General features: G+C 37.4%; 1 protein-coding gene across 8 annotated transcripts in view; it reads right to left on the bottom strand.

Moving 5' to 3' along the window:
- Nucleotides 1-15,230, bottom strand: part of DMXL2 (Dmx like 2) — a 152,377-nt gene extending 137,147 nt beyond the window's left edge. For all 8 annotated transcript variants that reach the window (XM_063088707.1, XM_063088709.1, XM_063088711.1 and 5 more), the window contains exon 1: nt 15,144-15,230. In XM_063088707.1, the coding sequence (XP_062944777.1) occupies nt 15,144-15,230 (87 nt within the window). The remainder of the gene's footprint in view (nt 1-15,143) is intronic.
- Between the last annotated feature and the right edge of the window lie 767 nt (nt 15,231-15,997).

The raw sequence follows: 15,997 nt of genomic DNA, 5'->3' as shown, positions 1-15,997 counted from the left end.
TAATGGAAATCTTTCCATGAACTTTTTTTGTCATTGTTCAAATTTTTCTTTAAAAAAACCCAAAAAAACTCTAAGGTCATAGAAAATACATTCTCTTACCACACAATAACAGTATGAAACTTAGAAAACTCACAAATGTGTGGAAATTAAATGACACTCTCCTAAAAGAGAATTTCCTAAAAGTTATTTTGAAAAGACTATCTTAAAGATCAGAAATCTTTCATCTGCTTATTCTAGCCTTCTGCTAAAGCTCTCGGTTGTGTTTTTTATTTCGTTGAGTTTTTTATTTCTGTCCTATGAGTTCTACTACATTCTTTTATAAGGTATTAACCTCTTCGTAAATCTCCTCCTTCATATCCTGGATTTTTTTTCTCATTTCATTATGGTGTCTGAGTCTTCTTGTATCTCAGTGAGTTTCCTTAAGATTGTTGTTTGGAATTCCTTTTCAGTCATTTCAAGGGTTTCCTGCTCTTTAGGGTCTGGTATTTGAGAATTACTGTATTCTTTTGGTGGTGGTGTATTTTCTTGGGTTTTCATGTTTCTAGTATCCCTACATAGACGGCTGGTCATCTGGTAGAGCATTGCTTCTTCTATTACTCTGCAGCGAGCTTTGAGAGATATGTCCTCTTCTCTTTCCAGTCTCTGCTGATGACTCTCCTTGTGTTAATGCAGTTGAGTGTCCAGTGGGCCACTTATATGTTGGCTGTGGCTGCTGCTGGGTGTTGAGCCACTTTTTCAGCAGCTGTAGCTGGATTAGCAGCTGTGGTGGACCACCAACACAGAAGTGGTGTTTTCAGCATGCTCTCTTGCCTGCTTTTGGAGAGTGGCACTACCCTTGGCTCCTTGCCTAGGACCCTGGACATGCGCTCTTGCCTACTTCCAGGCAGAAGGGGCTGCAGCCCTTGGCTTCTTGCCTAGGACCCCAAGCATGCTCTCTTGCCTGCTTCTGGATGGAAGAGGCTGCAGCCCATCGCTCCTTGCATACTATCTTAACAACTAAAATTTTTTTAAATCTTGAGCTGTTAGAAGGCATCTCACTTTACTATTCTTAAAGATTGCCTTATCTATTCTTGACCCTATATATTTCCATAAAATTTTAGCATTATTCTGTTAAATTCCATAAAGTCCTCTTGAAATTTTGATTGGGAATGCATCGAATGATTGGAAATAATTTAAATCTTTACAGTAGTGAACCTTCCAGTACATGGCATTTACATCTCTTTAAGTCTCTCGATAAAGTTGTATTAATTTTGCCCATAAAAGTCTTGTGCATGAATCATTAGGTTTATTGCTAGGTCCCTGAAATGTTTTGATGGTATGAAAAAAGGCATCATAGTTCCAGTTCCAAATAAATGCAGCTACAAAACATGGACAGAATGCATAGTACAGCTATTTGAGGGCAATGAAAAGTAAATGGTAATAAGTGGACTAGGAAAGAAGAACAGAGTTTGAAGTCCACTGTACCAGCAGAGAGTTTCCCATTTTACTCTGGCGTCCACAAACCTAGATTCATGTTAGGACAAAACCAAGAAGCAAAAAGAGAGAACTCCAGGAGAAGCCATTTACTTTTTGTTCAAGGAGTGGGAAAATAGGCTCTTAATGTTCAAAGAAAGGGAAGAACTAACCAAAAAATAAAATAACATAAAATAACTCCTAGAGCTAATAAGGTCACAGGATACAAAATCATTACACACAAAAATCAACAGTATTTTTAAATACTAGCCATGAACAAATGGAAAATAAAATTTTTAAAAATACACCATTTAACATAGCTCCAAAAAATTAAATACTCTGGTATATCTAACAAAACATGGGATCTATATGTACAAAACACTGATAAAAAGAAATCACAGAAGATCTAAATAAATAAAGAGACATATTGTTTTCATAATTGGAATATTCAACATTGTAAAGGTGTCTACTGTCCTCAGACCGACCTACAGATTTAACAGAAAGGCAATCAAATTCCAAGCCGGGATTTTTTTATAGATATAGACAAACTGATCCTGAAATTTAAACAGAAAGGTAAAAGAAATTAGAATAGCCAAAACAACTGCAAAAAGGAGAAGAAAACTGAAGGAATACACTACCCGATTATAAGACTTATAAGGTAAGTAACCGAGATAGTGGTATTGTGGCCAAGGAACAGACACACAGATGGAACAAAATACAGATTCCAGAAACAGACCCACACGAATATAGCCAATTAAGTTTTGAACAAATGTGCAAAGGCAATTCAATAGAAAGAATAGCTTTTCAACAAATGGTGTTACAACAACTGGACACGCATATTCGAGAGTACTTCAAAAAGCTTGTGGAAAAACAGAATTGAAAGATAATATGAATTTTCCATGAACTTTCTGAAGTATACTCTCATACAAAAAAACCCACCCTGAATCTAACCTTATATTTCATACAAAAATTCACTCAAAGTGAACCATAGAATCTAAATCTAATACATAAAAAGCTTTGTGAAAACCAGTTGGCCCTCTGCTTCTGCAGGTTCCACATCCATGGGTTCTGCATCTGCAAATGCAACTAGCCATGAATTGAAAATATTCAGGAAAAACAAACAATAAAACATAACAATACAATAAAAAAATCATACAAATAAAAAAACAATAATATAACAACTACAGCTGTCCCTTGGTGTCTATGGAGGATTAGTTCCAAGACCCCCACAGATACCAAAATCCACAAATATTCAAGTCCCATAGCCCTACCCTCTGTCTTCAAGGTCCCACATCCCATGAGTACTGTTTTTCAGCTGCAGTTCTTTGAAAAAAATCCACATATATGTGGACCTGTACAGTTCAAACCCATGCCTTTCAAGGGTCAACTGTATTTACATGGCATTTACACTACATTAAGTATTTAAGTAATCTAGAGATGATTTAAAGTATACAGGAATATATGTGTAGGTTGAATCCAAATATTACATCATTTTCTAAAAGGGATTTGAGCACCCATGGGTTTTGGTATCTGCAGGTGGCCTGGAACCAATCCCCTGAGGATACCAAGGGATGACTGTATATAAAAACATGTTAGCATCAAAGAGCTGAAAAAAAAAACCATAAGGAATTAGTAGACCAAAATCTAGGCAAAAAGGAGAATCTAGAGCCGTGCTCAGCACTCAAAGCCAATTTTATCCTTGTATTTGGCTTTGCATCATCTAGATGAGTTAGAAAATCTCAGGCCTTGAGCTTGGATTAATCTCATCCTAAACCAGTAAAATCTCCAAGGCATGCAACTTAAGTACATTAAAATCCCTTCCCCCACCCCCACCAGCCAGCCATTAAATGAATGAATAAAAATAAAATCCCATTTTGCGGAAGACACCATCATCTTGAGCCTTAAGTTACTCCTAAAAGTCATTTTTCTAATACACATAGTCATCAATATCTAGTTACACAAGGAAATAAGGCTTCATAAGAGAATCAGCATAATTTCCAAAACTAAGAATTTAAGGACAGGCTTAACAGCAAATTAGACATGGATGAAGACAGGATTAGAAAATCGATTAGAAAAAAATATCAGGAGTGCTGTGTAAAAAAGGATAAAAAGACAGAAAATACCAAAGAAAGGATATTAGATATAGAAATAAAGTCAGTCCAATATATATTTAATATATTAGTTTATGAGATCAACATGGCAAAGACAGTATTTAAGAGATAAATGATGAAATTTTTCCAGAATTGATGAAAGACATTAATTCACAGATTTAAAAATCTCAAAAGTCCCAAATGGAATTTTTTTTTAAATGCATACATAAACTCAACATAGCAAAACTTGAGAAACACAAAGAAAAAATCTTAAAAGCAGCTAGAGAAAAAAACACGACTTTCAAAAAGCCAGCAGTTAAATTGACAGCTGACTTCTCAACAGAAACAGTGGAGGTCAGAAGAGAAAAGGAGTGATATCTTCAAGGTGCTGAAAGGAAAATACTGCCATCCTCTACCTAGCAAAACTGTCTTTCAAGAATGAAACAAAATAAAGGCATTTTCAGACAAAAGACATTACAATACCAACAGATCGCACCAAAGAAAATTCTAAAGGAAGTTCTCCAGGAAGAAAAAAAAAATGATCTCAAATGGAATGTGAGAAAGCAGAAAGGAACAAAAAGCAAAATAATAATAAACATGTAATTAAATCTAAACAAGCATTGATTGTGTCTTACAGGGTTTATGAAAATAAACTTAACATAGAAGGATAGATTATAAACAGGAAGAGGATTAAAAATCTGTATAAATCTTGCATTGTCTAGAAGGAATGTAAAGTCTCATCAGAATTTAGTAAATTAAATGGTGAATTAAGAATGCATGCTGTAATTTCTAGGGTAACCATGAGAAGAAAAGAAACAGTGTGTAATTTTATGACTACTAGCGGGGAAAATGGAATGAAAAAGAATACTCATTTCAAAAGACACATGAAAGAAGAAAAAAGGAAACAAAGAACAAAGGGAACAAGTAGAAAGCACATAGTAAAATAGTGGATCTAAACACAAACATGCCAGTAATTATATTAAATATAAATAAACTAAAAGTTCTAGTTAACACAAAAATTGTCAGGCTGGGCTTTAGAAATCCAACTATGTGATATTTAGAAGAGAGCTATGAAACATAACTAGACAGAAGAGTTGAAAGTAAAAGAATGGGAAAAGGTAAACTGCACAAATGAATCAAAAAAAGCCCAATAAAACTATATTAATGCCAGATAACACAGACTACAGAAAATATTGCTAGAGATTAAAAAAAAAAATTATTTCCTAATAATAAACAAGTCATTCACCAGAAAGATATAATAATTCTAAGTTTGTAAGCACAAATAAATAACTCACAAAAATTAACAAAATTACAAAAAGACAGGGATAAATCCATACTCATAGTAGATTTTAATACCTAACTCTCAGTAAAAGAATGAATAAGCAGAGAAGCAGTAAAGTTTTAGAAGATTTAAACGACATAATTAACAAATTTGACCTAAAGGACTAATGTAGAAGACTATACCTAACAACTGCATAACACGTGTTTTCTTTAAGCACATATGGAATATTAATAAAAATTGACCAATTGAAATTTCAACAAATTTAAAAGATTAGAAGTAAATACTGTTTGTTATTTGGAAATAATATGGCTATGCTGGAAATTAGTAATAAGAATTATAACTTAAAAAGTTCAATATACTTGGAAATTTAGAAATATACTTCTAAATTACTTCTGGGTTAGTGATTTAAAAAATAACCTGTGGGATGCAGATAATATAGATCTTAGAGGAAAACTTAAATTTTTAAATGCATATATTAGAAAGACTGAAATGAGCTAGGCATTTATTTCAACAAATTAGGGAAAAAATAGCAAATAATCTAAATAATGTAGAAGAGAATATAAATTAAGAATAAAAGTTAATGAAATAGAAAATAAATATATAATAGAGAAAAATAGTAAAGCTAGAAATGGGTTCTTTAAAAAGATTAATAAAGTTGATAAATCTCTGTTGAAAAAAGAAAGAAGGCACAAATAATGGCAGTAATGAGAAAAGCAATACTACAGAAGCTACAGACCTTTAAAAAATGAGGTGCCTGTGAACATTATACCAATTAATTTGAAAATCTACATAAAAGAAAAATTCCTAGAAAAATACTCTCATTCAAGAAAAAAAAAAAGTATAGGTAAACATTCTCAAATCAAATCAAATAATATGCTTCCTCCGTGAGGTCTCAGTCCAACTTGCCAAAATGTTAAGGGGAGTTATCTCTGGGTTATGCCATTATTGTACAAATGATTTTATCTTTCTTCTGCATTTTTCAAATTATCTACAAGGGCATAAGTTCTTTTTAAGTTTTAAAGAGGGCAAAAAGGGCTAGGAGCTTTGGGTTCCAGTCTTAATTCTGTCACAGTTCTAGCTAGCTATGTAGCCTTCAATAAATCACTTAATTTCTTAAGATATTACTTTCACATCTATAAAATACAGGTACTAGACTAGATTTAAACTGTAAAACAGACTTTATGTCATGCAACAATTTAATATACAATATAGATATTAACCCTACCACTTAAGAAAAATTGCCTGTTTTCTATATACCAACCACATAAAGATGGCACTAATTAAATACTGCTAGAAAGAAAGGTTCGATTATTCTATAGCCAAAATAATTACTTTGGTAAATCCCCAATTTAACTAGTTTAATAACATGATACACCAAGTCTTCTTGTACAACAGTGCACTTTGATAGCTAGTTTTCCTTAGAGGGTATGCACAATGCCTAGGCACTCAAATTTTTTTAAATAGAGAACAACCAGGAAGTTATACTATCAAAATTCTGCTGGGAAATGAAAACTTTTAATTTTACATTCTATATGTCAACATTAAATTATAAGATTTTTTACATACTACATTAATTTTTTAAAACAAAAAACCTGAGTTCTTTATGATTTTTATTTGCTTTTGCTTTTAATGGCCAAATTTGTCTAGCATAAAATTATAACAGCCATGTTTGAACATTTCATTTATCTATTAACACATTCTTAACATTACTTTAAGAGAATCTTGCTTCTATCCAAGAGTACTCCTACTCCCTTGGCCAAGTTCAAATTACCACCATGTAGGGAGGCAACCTCAATCATATGTCTTTGTCAGAATCCTCAATTTTCAATTCCAGGCCCAGCTCAGCTGACTGTTAAAACATGTGTTGTAAACTAAATTGTGTCCCCCCAAAATTCATAGGTTCAATACCTAACCCCCAATGTGAGTGTATTTGGAGATAAGGCCTTTAAGGAGGTAATTAAGGTTAAATGAGGTCACAAGGGTGGGGCCCTATTCTATTAGGACTGGTGTCCTTATAAGAAGAGGAAGGTCACTGAGAGTGCATGTGCACAGAAGAAAAGCCATGTGAGGATATCACAGCAAGAAGGGGGCCAAACATAAGCCAAAGAGAAAGGTCTCAAAAGAAACCAATCCTGCTGACACGTCCACCTTGGGCTTCCAGCCTCCAGAACTGTGAGAAAATAAATTTCTTTTGTTTAAGCTATCCAGTCTGTGGTATTTTGTTATGGCAGCCCTAGCAGGCTAATACAACATGTAACTCTTAAAATACAGAAAACTTGACACACCAGGTATTTGTCAGGTTAATCTCCAATTTAAGTATTGAAGACATTCAAAAGCATAACTGAAAGAAATGTAAGAACTGCTGATGGGTATAGAGTCCGTCAACTCCTCTTGATTCATTAATGCACATTCTTGGATTAAACCAGACCAACATAGTTTTACACCTGGATAATATTATATCAGCTCAACTCTGCCCCCATCCTAAAAAATTGATTTTTCTAACCTGCCCCCATCCTACAAAATTGATTTTTGTACACAATGGCTTAATGCCACCAACCTATATCAATAAGTATTATTAAAAAAAACAGCCTTATGAAAGTGGTCACTGTGTTTACAGTAAGAATGTTGTATATTACATTGTGTCCTTTCCATTTATTAACTTATTAAGTACTTTTTTGTACCTGATTCTAAGTGCTAAAGAAACAGCAGTAAAAGCCACTGAAGGCACTCAGGTTTTTATTCTGAGTAAAAAAGAAAAAAGGATCCATTTGAAAGTTTTGTACAAGAGACTAATAAGATTTTATTTATATTTTAACAGGATCATTCTAGCTACTATGTTGAGAATAATATGAAGGAGGATAGACTAAAGGCAGAAAAGGCAAGAAGACCTACTGTCATAATCTAGAAATAAATGATGGTGTCTTGGACTAGGGTGGCAGGAGTAGAGATGGTAAGAAATAGTCATATTCTGGATGCATCCTGAAGGTACAGCCAACAAAATCTGCTAACATTAGATATGGGGTATAAATGAAAAAGAAATAGCAGATTCCAAGGGAACTGGAAAAAAATGGAGTTGTCAATTTACTGATTTAGGGAAGGCTGGAGGAAGAGAAGGTCATGAGGTTGGGGACTTGATGATGCTATTAGACATTCAGGAAGGAGATGTCAAAGAAACAACTGGATATACAAATCTGGAGTCAGACTGAGAAGGAGCAGTTAAGTTTAGTAAAGGAAAACCAGGAGAACTAAATAAAGAATTTCTAAGTTCCCTTTTTTTTGGCAGCTGGCTAGTACAGGGATCCAAACCTGTGGCCTTGGTGTTACGAGGCTGAGCTCTAACCAAAGAAAGTATTTCAGTAGAGCAGAAAAAGCAATTTTACAGGAGAAAAGGGAAACTACTAGAGCAATGGCTGAGTAGGAAAGATGGATGGGAACCCTAGGGTATATAAATCAAGGTTTCTCACAACTTTGGCACTATTGATATTTTGGGCTGAGTAACTCTTCATTGCCAAGGGCTGTCCTGTGCATTACAGGATGTCTTATCAAGATCTCTGGCCTCTCCTCACTAGATGCCAGTACTAACCCCCCATCCCCAGTCACAGGAATCAAAAATGTCTCCAAACATTTCCAAATGTCAGCTGGGGGGCAAAACTGCCCTTGGTTTACAAAAACTGGCATAAAAGGAGGAAGTGGCCTTTGCTGGAAACACTGGCTATTCACTCACATAAAAGGAATGATAGAAAATGCTATCGGTAGAGCACATAATTTCAATGCCCCCTGCTGATTAAGTTTAGATACAATAAAGGCCAGACGTGATGTGAGAATTTGCTAGCACATCACAAAACCAAAGTCATTACTCCTAGGAAAATGGCATTTTGTTCTTGAACTACAGGTACCATATGAGCTACCTGTAGCTGTAAACTGAAAGTAAGCCAACATTTTTATTTTTTGCATCTGTCTATGACCATTTGTAAAATGTCCTTATGGTCTCAGGTTTCCTAGGTTTCTCCTAAAATTACAAAAGAAAAACATCACCAATGATTTAATGTGAATTAAATTAAATGTGATTTAATTTAATAACGATAAAATTGTTATTTTACTTTTTTCTGAGAGGGCTCAATTTTTAGAAGTGGTGAAGAAAATGGATCTAAAGGAACATATCTCCAATGACAATCCATCTAAGAGGGTATTATTTATGCCCTTCAAGTCATCCCACCAAATTAACAAATTATGCACAATAACTTTACAACAACTGACCTCTATCAAAGGGACATAAGAAAACCACCACATATTTTAGGTATTTAGGACTGGGGATAAGGAGCATTAAAGCAGCCCTCAGCAATCATGAAATGAGGTTTGAGAATAAAAAGTGTAGGTAATTGGTTTCACATACATACATCAACTCCCAGGGTTATATAAGCTATCTCTAAGAGGAAGAAAATAGTCATACCACCTTTGTAAGTTGTACCTATTCCCTCAATAACAGGTCCTATCTTGTTACATCATGAATTAGGGTCCAAAGCAAAAACATAATACCAAAAGATCTTACAAACTCAAAAAGATTGAAAACTCTAAACTTTCTACTAAAATATTTGGCTTCCAAACTTCTTTTTAAAAATAACCAATAAGCTAGAAACACCTTACTATATCTGAATTGCAGATATTCTGTCATTATCCCCCTTTAAATACTGTTTTGCTTTCTATCATAGAAGGAAATTAAATTGGTCAGGCATGACTTATTTTTCCACTAAGCCATTGTGGCTGTTACCCAACATCCTGTGCTCTTTCTGATGAATAAATACTGTGACTCTGATTTGTTCTAAAAATTTCCCAAGATCCAAATTAAGATAATCTGATTATAATTTCTAAAGTAATCTCTTAAATACCCCAAATCCTAAAAACAGAAAGTAAAGGAGTAAAGATATGGGGGGCAGAAGGGCTGCCTAAGGAGAACCTGAGCACCATCACATTGGCCCCATCTCCCACCCATATTGTACTGTGTCAATCCCAGGCAGCTATTACCTGCCAGGTGCTGAGGACATAAGCATAAACAAGAGCTTCTTCCTCAACTGTGAGCCCACAGATGACTTACTCCAAGACCCACTACTTCATAAATGCTCTGAATGGCCTATTTACTAAGCCAGAAAGGAGGCTAGACTTCCTGACAGTGAAGTCTGACCGACAGTCTTATAAATACAACTGGGGAGGCAAAATATACAACAGACTCCAGATCTATAACCTTACTACAAACACTTTATGTTTCTGTTCCATTTTCTCTTTTGGTCCCTAGAAATCTCTAGAGAAGATATAATGTTCATTCAGGGTCTAAATACTTAAAGAGCACCAAATTTAAGAACTTCATTTTACAGATGAAGAAAATAAAAATGTTTAAGTGATTTGGCCAAGATCATAAAAGTAAGTTGGTCTCTGCCATCTTTTGGGAAGGCATTATTCAGAACCCTACCAAAGTTGCTGGGTAGTTGCTAGGAGTCTTCTCATCATAAGCAGGATGGCTAATTAACAATCTACACAGGGACATAAGAACTTATATAACCTCATATTCACATATAGGCTGACAATAAACGCAAGCCCACAAACTTTAAAATATCCATTTAAATAAACAAGAAGCTACACTCTAAGAACAGGCCAAATTCTCTTGGAAAACAGGTCAATTCTAAACTCCTGACTTCTTTCTCTTTACTTTTAGCATAGGTTGTCAACAGGTGTTTGAGTTGTTACACATATTAATAACAAAGCCAGTGCAGAAGCATTTTTCTGTTCAACTCCCTGATTCCTCTGGCCAAAAGTGATCTCTTAATCCCCCTGAATTCCCACAAGAATTTAAGTGCCTCGTAATACCGCGCAGCTGGCCTGCTATGGCTAAGTACATGTTTTAACTCTCCTACTAGATTACCAGGTCCCTACACTTCTTTAATAAACTCCCTGAAATCAGGACTGTGTCTTTCTGTTCTTTCTATTTTTTTTAATCCCCACAAAGCCTAGCACACCTATGTTTTCAACAAACATTGGCTAAATGTATAAACAATTTGATCATTTTCAAAGTTTGGTGTCGCCATAATTCTAGGACTGAAATGTTATACTACAGTAGAGTTAAAACATATCCACGTCAGAAAAAAGGTCATATAGTATTATCTCCTGATTTTTAAATGAATGGTTTTTCACTCATTACCAACCTTTTTGTAATACACAAATAAGACACAAAAATCAACAGCGAAAGTCAAGAAATGTCAGAATACCAGATATGTTTTCCTAAAAAGCTATGGATAATGTTTGCAAATTTTATTTTTCAACATTCTAAGGGTGCTTGCTATTTAATGAAGAAGGCCTGTAGTTTAAAACAAAACCACTCTTGTGAAGAGAAAGTCACCCAATAATTTATCCTTTACACCATTCCTTGGCTTTTGTTGTTCTTGCCACTGGAAGGCCCGGATACCTCTCTCTCTCTTTCCAAATGTCAGTCTTCCTTGAAACCTTCTCTTATCTTCCCAATTACACATGATCTCTTTCATTGGCCTTACACTTATTATTATATACATCATTTTTAATCTCTGTCAATATATTATAAACTCCATAAGAATGGAAATGACTAATTTTGATAAACTTTGATCAATGTGCTACGTTCATGTCAGACTGGAATAACATCAACTGCCCCTATATATCTGAAGATACGGTCTGCATCCTTTAATGCTAAATAGTAAGTTTTAATCATATGAATAACTATCATGTACAATCATTTTAATTAAAATCTTAATATTTACAGAAAAGTAAAAAAACTAGGGACTACTTTTCAGTAAAGTAATAACACAAATAATGAGAAATGTATAATATACGATGCATAAAGCTTCAAAACATTCACTTATCTGAAGGGTAGTTAGAAATGTCTTAAAGGCAAAATAAAGTATAATAAAACTCATACATGATAGAAGATCATCTTCTTGGACTACCTGGGATCTGACTCATTGCAGGATAACAGTATTTCCAGAATTAAGATCTTACATTGAAAAGAACAGAATGAGGGCCGGCCCGTGGCTCACTCGGGAGAGTGTGGTGCTGATAACACCAAGGCCACGGGTTCAGATCCCATATAGGGATGGCCAGTTAGCTCATGGTGCTGATAACACCAAGTCAAGGGTTAAGATCCCCTTACCGGTCATCTTTAAAAAAAAAAGAAAAGAAAAGAACAGAAGGGTCAAACAGTAATGTTTTAAAATATGAAAGATACAACTATATTTACAAAATCTTGATTGTTTTTAAAAATGGCTATTTACCACCAAAACATAAATGAAAACCATCTTAGCTTACATGTTACCAGTAAAACTATACACATCACTGGGACTGTCCATGACAAACTGCACCACTATGTCAATATACCACAAATTAGGACATTGTGACATCACCAAGCAGCCATTCACAGCCCAGCCAATCACACCACCCATCATGCACAGCAAAATATATAGCAGTTTTTCAATTATTACAAGGTCATAAACACTTCAAAATTCTTTAAGAACAATTCCATTCTTCAAAATTTTCAGTTTATAGACTCTGAAATAAATTATCTACCCCATTTTGAAAAGGTTCTCAGGTTATCATGAAACATATCAGCCAAGAACCACTGGCTAGCTGTAAGACAGCCTTTCCTTCAAACACTGACCATGTCTAGAAGATTTTACACACACACACACACACACACACACAACACCCTATTCAGAGCAGGCACTCTGATAGGAAGGAAACATATTACAAAGAAAAGCCCACCAGATGGGAAGTCACAAGATCTTCATTCCAGTCCTGGCTGGTCCCCTTTTTAGTCATCTCACCCTGAAATAAGTTTTCCATCTGATTGCTATAAAAACCAAATGGCATGCTCTAGGTAAAGGAGCTTCACTTTTTATTTTTACTATACAAGTACAGGCATTCAAGTATTTGTTAGTTCATTATAGAGTACCTGAAAACAGCTTGTTCTCTTTTTTTAAGCAAATCTGTTTTTCATAGAGTCCAAAATGTCATTTCTAGTTCATTGCAAAATTATAACTGGATCACAGCATTTAATACTAAAGTATTAAAATGAAACGGTGTGCAAAATGGTTTTGTATTTGTTATTGGCACAGTGTTACAGGCAGGCATCATAAACCAGGTAAACTTTGAGTGGTATTTGGAAAAATGAAAATCAAGGACTTTCTTATTGCAACATAAAAATGTAGGCTACAGTTAAAAGATCAGTATATAACAGAAGGGCCAAGGTGAGGAGTACATATAATCAAATATAAAGTCAAAGATAACAGGAAAATATCGGACAAGTTTAAATTTCCTAACACAGCTATTAGGAACAACTATATGTTCTTTAGCCAAGAGTGATATAGTGAAATGATATTTGAAGAAAATTATCCTAGCAGTTGTGTGGAGGATGACATGAAATGATCAGAGATGACTGCCAGGAAACCCAGTTTGGAAGCTTTTATATTAGGTAATACAAATAACATTCCACAATAAAGTGGTGACTAAGGACATGAAAAGGGGTAAATCTGATGGACACTGCAGACAGTCAGCTAGACTTGGTGACAGACTAAATTTGGGAGGCAGAAAAAGATTTGAAAATGATTCCAAGGATCTGGTCATAGATGGCCTACAGCATAACCAAACCTGCACAGCCCTAACAGTACTTACACTGGCTTTTCCTGACTGTATCTGAACCTGTTTAGCTCCATATACCAGCCCCGCAGTGACACAACACTCCACTTTCCACAGAGGCAGTAAACTACCAACACCAAGATAGTGGGAAAATACCCCAAAACAAAAGTTCTAGATTTGTTTCTTCATGGAAGAAGCCTGCCCTTCTAACCCCAGGGAACTTCCTCCCTATCTACACAATCAGGAAATGGACATTTCTTCTTTCTATCCTCCAAATATTCTCTACACACTTTAAATCCAAGCTCAATTCTATATGGATCTTTTGAGTCACATACACAAAACACAGATGACACCACCGATAGTGACAGGTGTAATAAGTGAGACAAATCCTCTTTTTAAAGGGTTCATTCTAAACCTGGACCAAAGTCAAGTTGATTACATTTTAAAATTTAAAAGGCCAAAAGGCAATCTTGTAGGGTTATTTTTAATGTATCACAAAACATTAAAAGACACATAAACTGTGTTTCAGAATGCACTGCTACATGATTCTGCAGTTTTGTGAAGCTTTATTTCTGCAGTTTTAAAAGCATGCTATTGGAAAGCAGACATCAGATCAAAGTGTTTCCTCTTGTCTAAACGTATACCATTCTGTTATTTCCAATTCTATCAAGCAGAATGGTTATCGATAAGAATGTGTATTTAATCAAGGTCTTGTTGCCTATAGTTCCTTCTAAGGAGGACCATGAATAAATTCAATTTAAAAAAACAGAAAAAAAAAAAAAACCTCGTTAATCCATGGCAGTCTATATATGAGTAAAAGCAGCTCTAGGGCTTGGTTTGAACATCCCACTCTCAAAAAGAACTGATGGGTCCAATCTCGTTGAAAAACATTTCTATCTCATTTAGATTTTTAAAAGGTTCTAAAACGTTATGTTTACATACACTTTTCTCACACAAACAGTAAAAGTCATAAAATTCTCACAATGCCTTAATTTAAAAAAAAAAAAAAAAAAAAAAGCCTAACTTGCAAACAGATTAAAATATTAGCTGGGAAGGTTACCAAACTGCGATCTTGTGATAAATAAGATAGCTCTCCAGGCCACTGTCACTCTAAGTCTTTCGGGGGCACAGGATAAACTTTGCTGTTTTCTTGCTGGAATTAAGATTCTGCACATCAGGAGATACAAAAGGTCCGGTTTAAAGCCACGGGCTCCAGCAGCTGCTAGCTGCCCTACCACAACGGGCAGGGCGAGCCAAGGCGCGGCATTGCCTCCACGCTCCAGACGAAGACCAAGTCTCTTCACCTCCAAGGCGAGAGCAGGTGCGAAACGGACGCTCTGGGTTTCAGTCACTGCAACCACCTTCCTCCGCCGCAGACCCAAGGGCCGCCCTAAGAGGAACCTTCTAGTCCAGTCACCCCGGGCCCCATTGCTGAGGGCGGACAGTGCGGTGGATTCCCAACCCTTTCCTCTAACGGTAATGTCCTACACCAACCGCAGGACACACGGTCCCACCGCCCCTAGAGGAAACTGAACCCCAAGGCTGCAAAAGGAGGCGGGGAGCGGGGGGGCCCACCACCCACAACTCGCAGCCTCCTGAAGAGCAGTGGGCCCCGGAGAGGATATTCCGGCCCCTGGTCTCTCCCTCTCGGGCTCCCGACCGCCGCTCACCGTGAAGGGGACATCCCCGACGCTGCCCACGGAATAGCAGTTGTCTCCAGGGTTGACAGCCCCGGTGAGGACCTGATGTAGATGCATCTCCAGAGCCCGGGCTGGACAGAGGAATGCGCGAGAGGAACGACGAGCCCCGCGCCCGGCCCTCTGGCCGCGAGAGCCGCTTCCCCCTCCGCCTCCCTCGGGACCCACCCCGCGGTGGCTCTGGCTTAACGCCTCGCCCCTCTTGCGCCTTCCCTCCGCCTCGGTCCTGCCATGGGAGCTCCTCCACCGCCGCCACCGCCCGGATCTCCGCTCAGCTGCGGAAATGCCCGGATGCTCCCACCGCCTGCTGCACCGGCGCACAAATGCGGGAGGAGGGCAAGGGTGCGTGTGAGGCGGGGGAGGGCGCCCAAGGGAGCGTGCGAGCCGGGCGCGTGCTAGAAAGGACGCTCCGCCTGAGAGAAAGGGGCGGTGCGCGCGTCCACGATCGGGGAGCAATGGTCTAGCGGCAGGATAAAGCCCTCCTCCCCGAGCTAGGCTCTTAGCTCAGTCCTCCCAGTCCCGCGCTTGCGCGTGCGCGCGCGGTGGTTTCCAGGGCAATTGCGCGCGCCGCGCCGACCCTCCGTCTCGGGATTGCGCGCGCAGACGTGCGGGAGTTCCCTTCGAGTCTGTCGCGCTGCGGTCGCTGGGGGCGGGGCGGGGCGGAGGCCGCGCGATGTCACGCGGCCGGCCCACGCTGGGGACATGCCGCGATCCTCTTTTGCTGTGTGGTTAATCTGTTCCCGAGTATGGTGTGTTATGGTCAGTGCAGTCGGCCTCAGGAGGACAGCGTCACAGGGACATTCTACCTCGGGAAATCTTAGAGCCCT

Source organism: Cynocephalus volans, chromosome 3 (genome assembly GCF_027409185.1).
Source record: "Cynocephalus volans isolate mCynVol1 chromosome 3, mCynVol1.pri, whole genome shotgun sequence".
NCBI lineage: Eukaryota > Metazoa > Chordata > Mammalia > Dermoptera > Cynocephalidae > Cynocephalus > Cynocephalus volans.
Note: the sequence above shows the minus strand (reverse complement) of the source record. Positions and strands in the feature narration are given on the sequence as shown.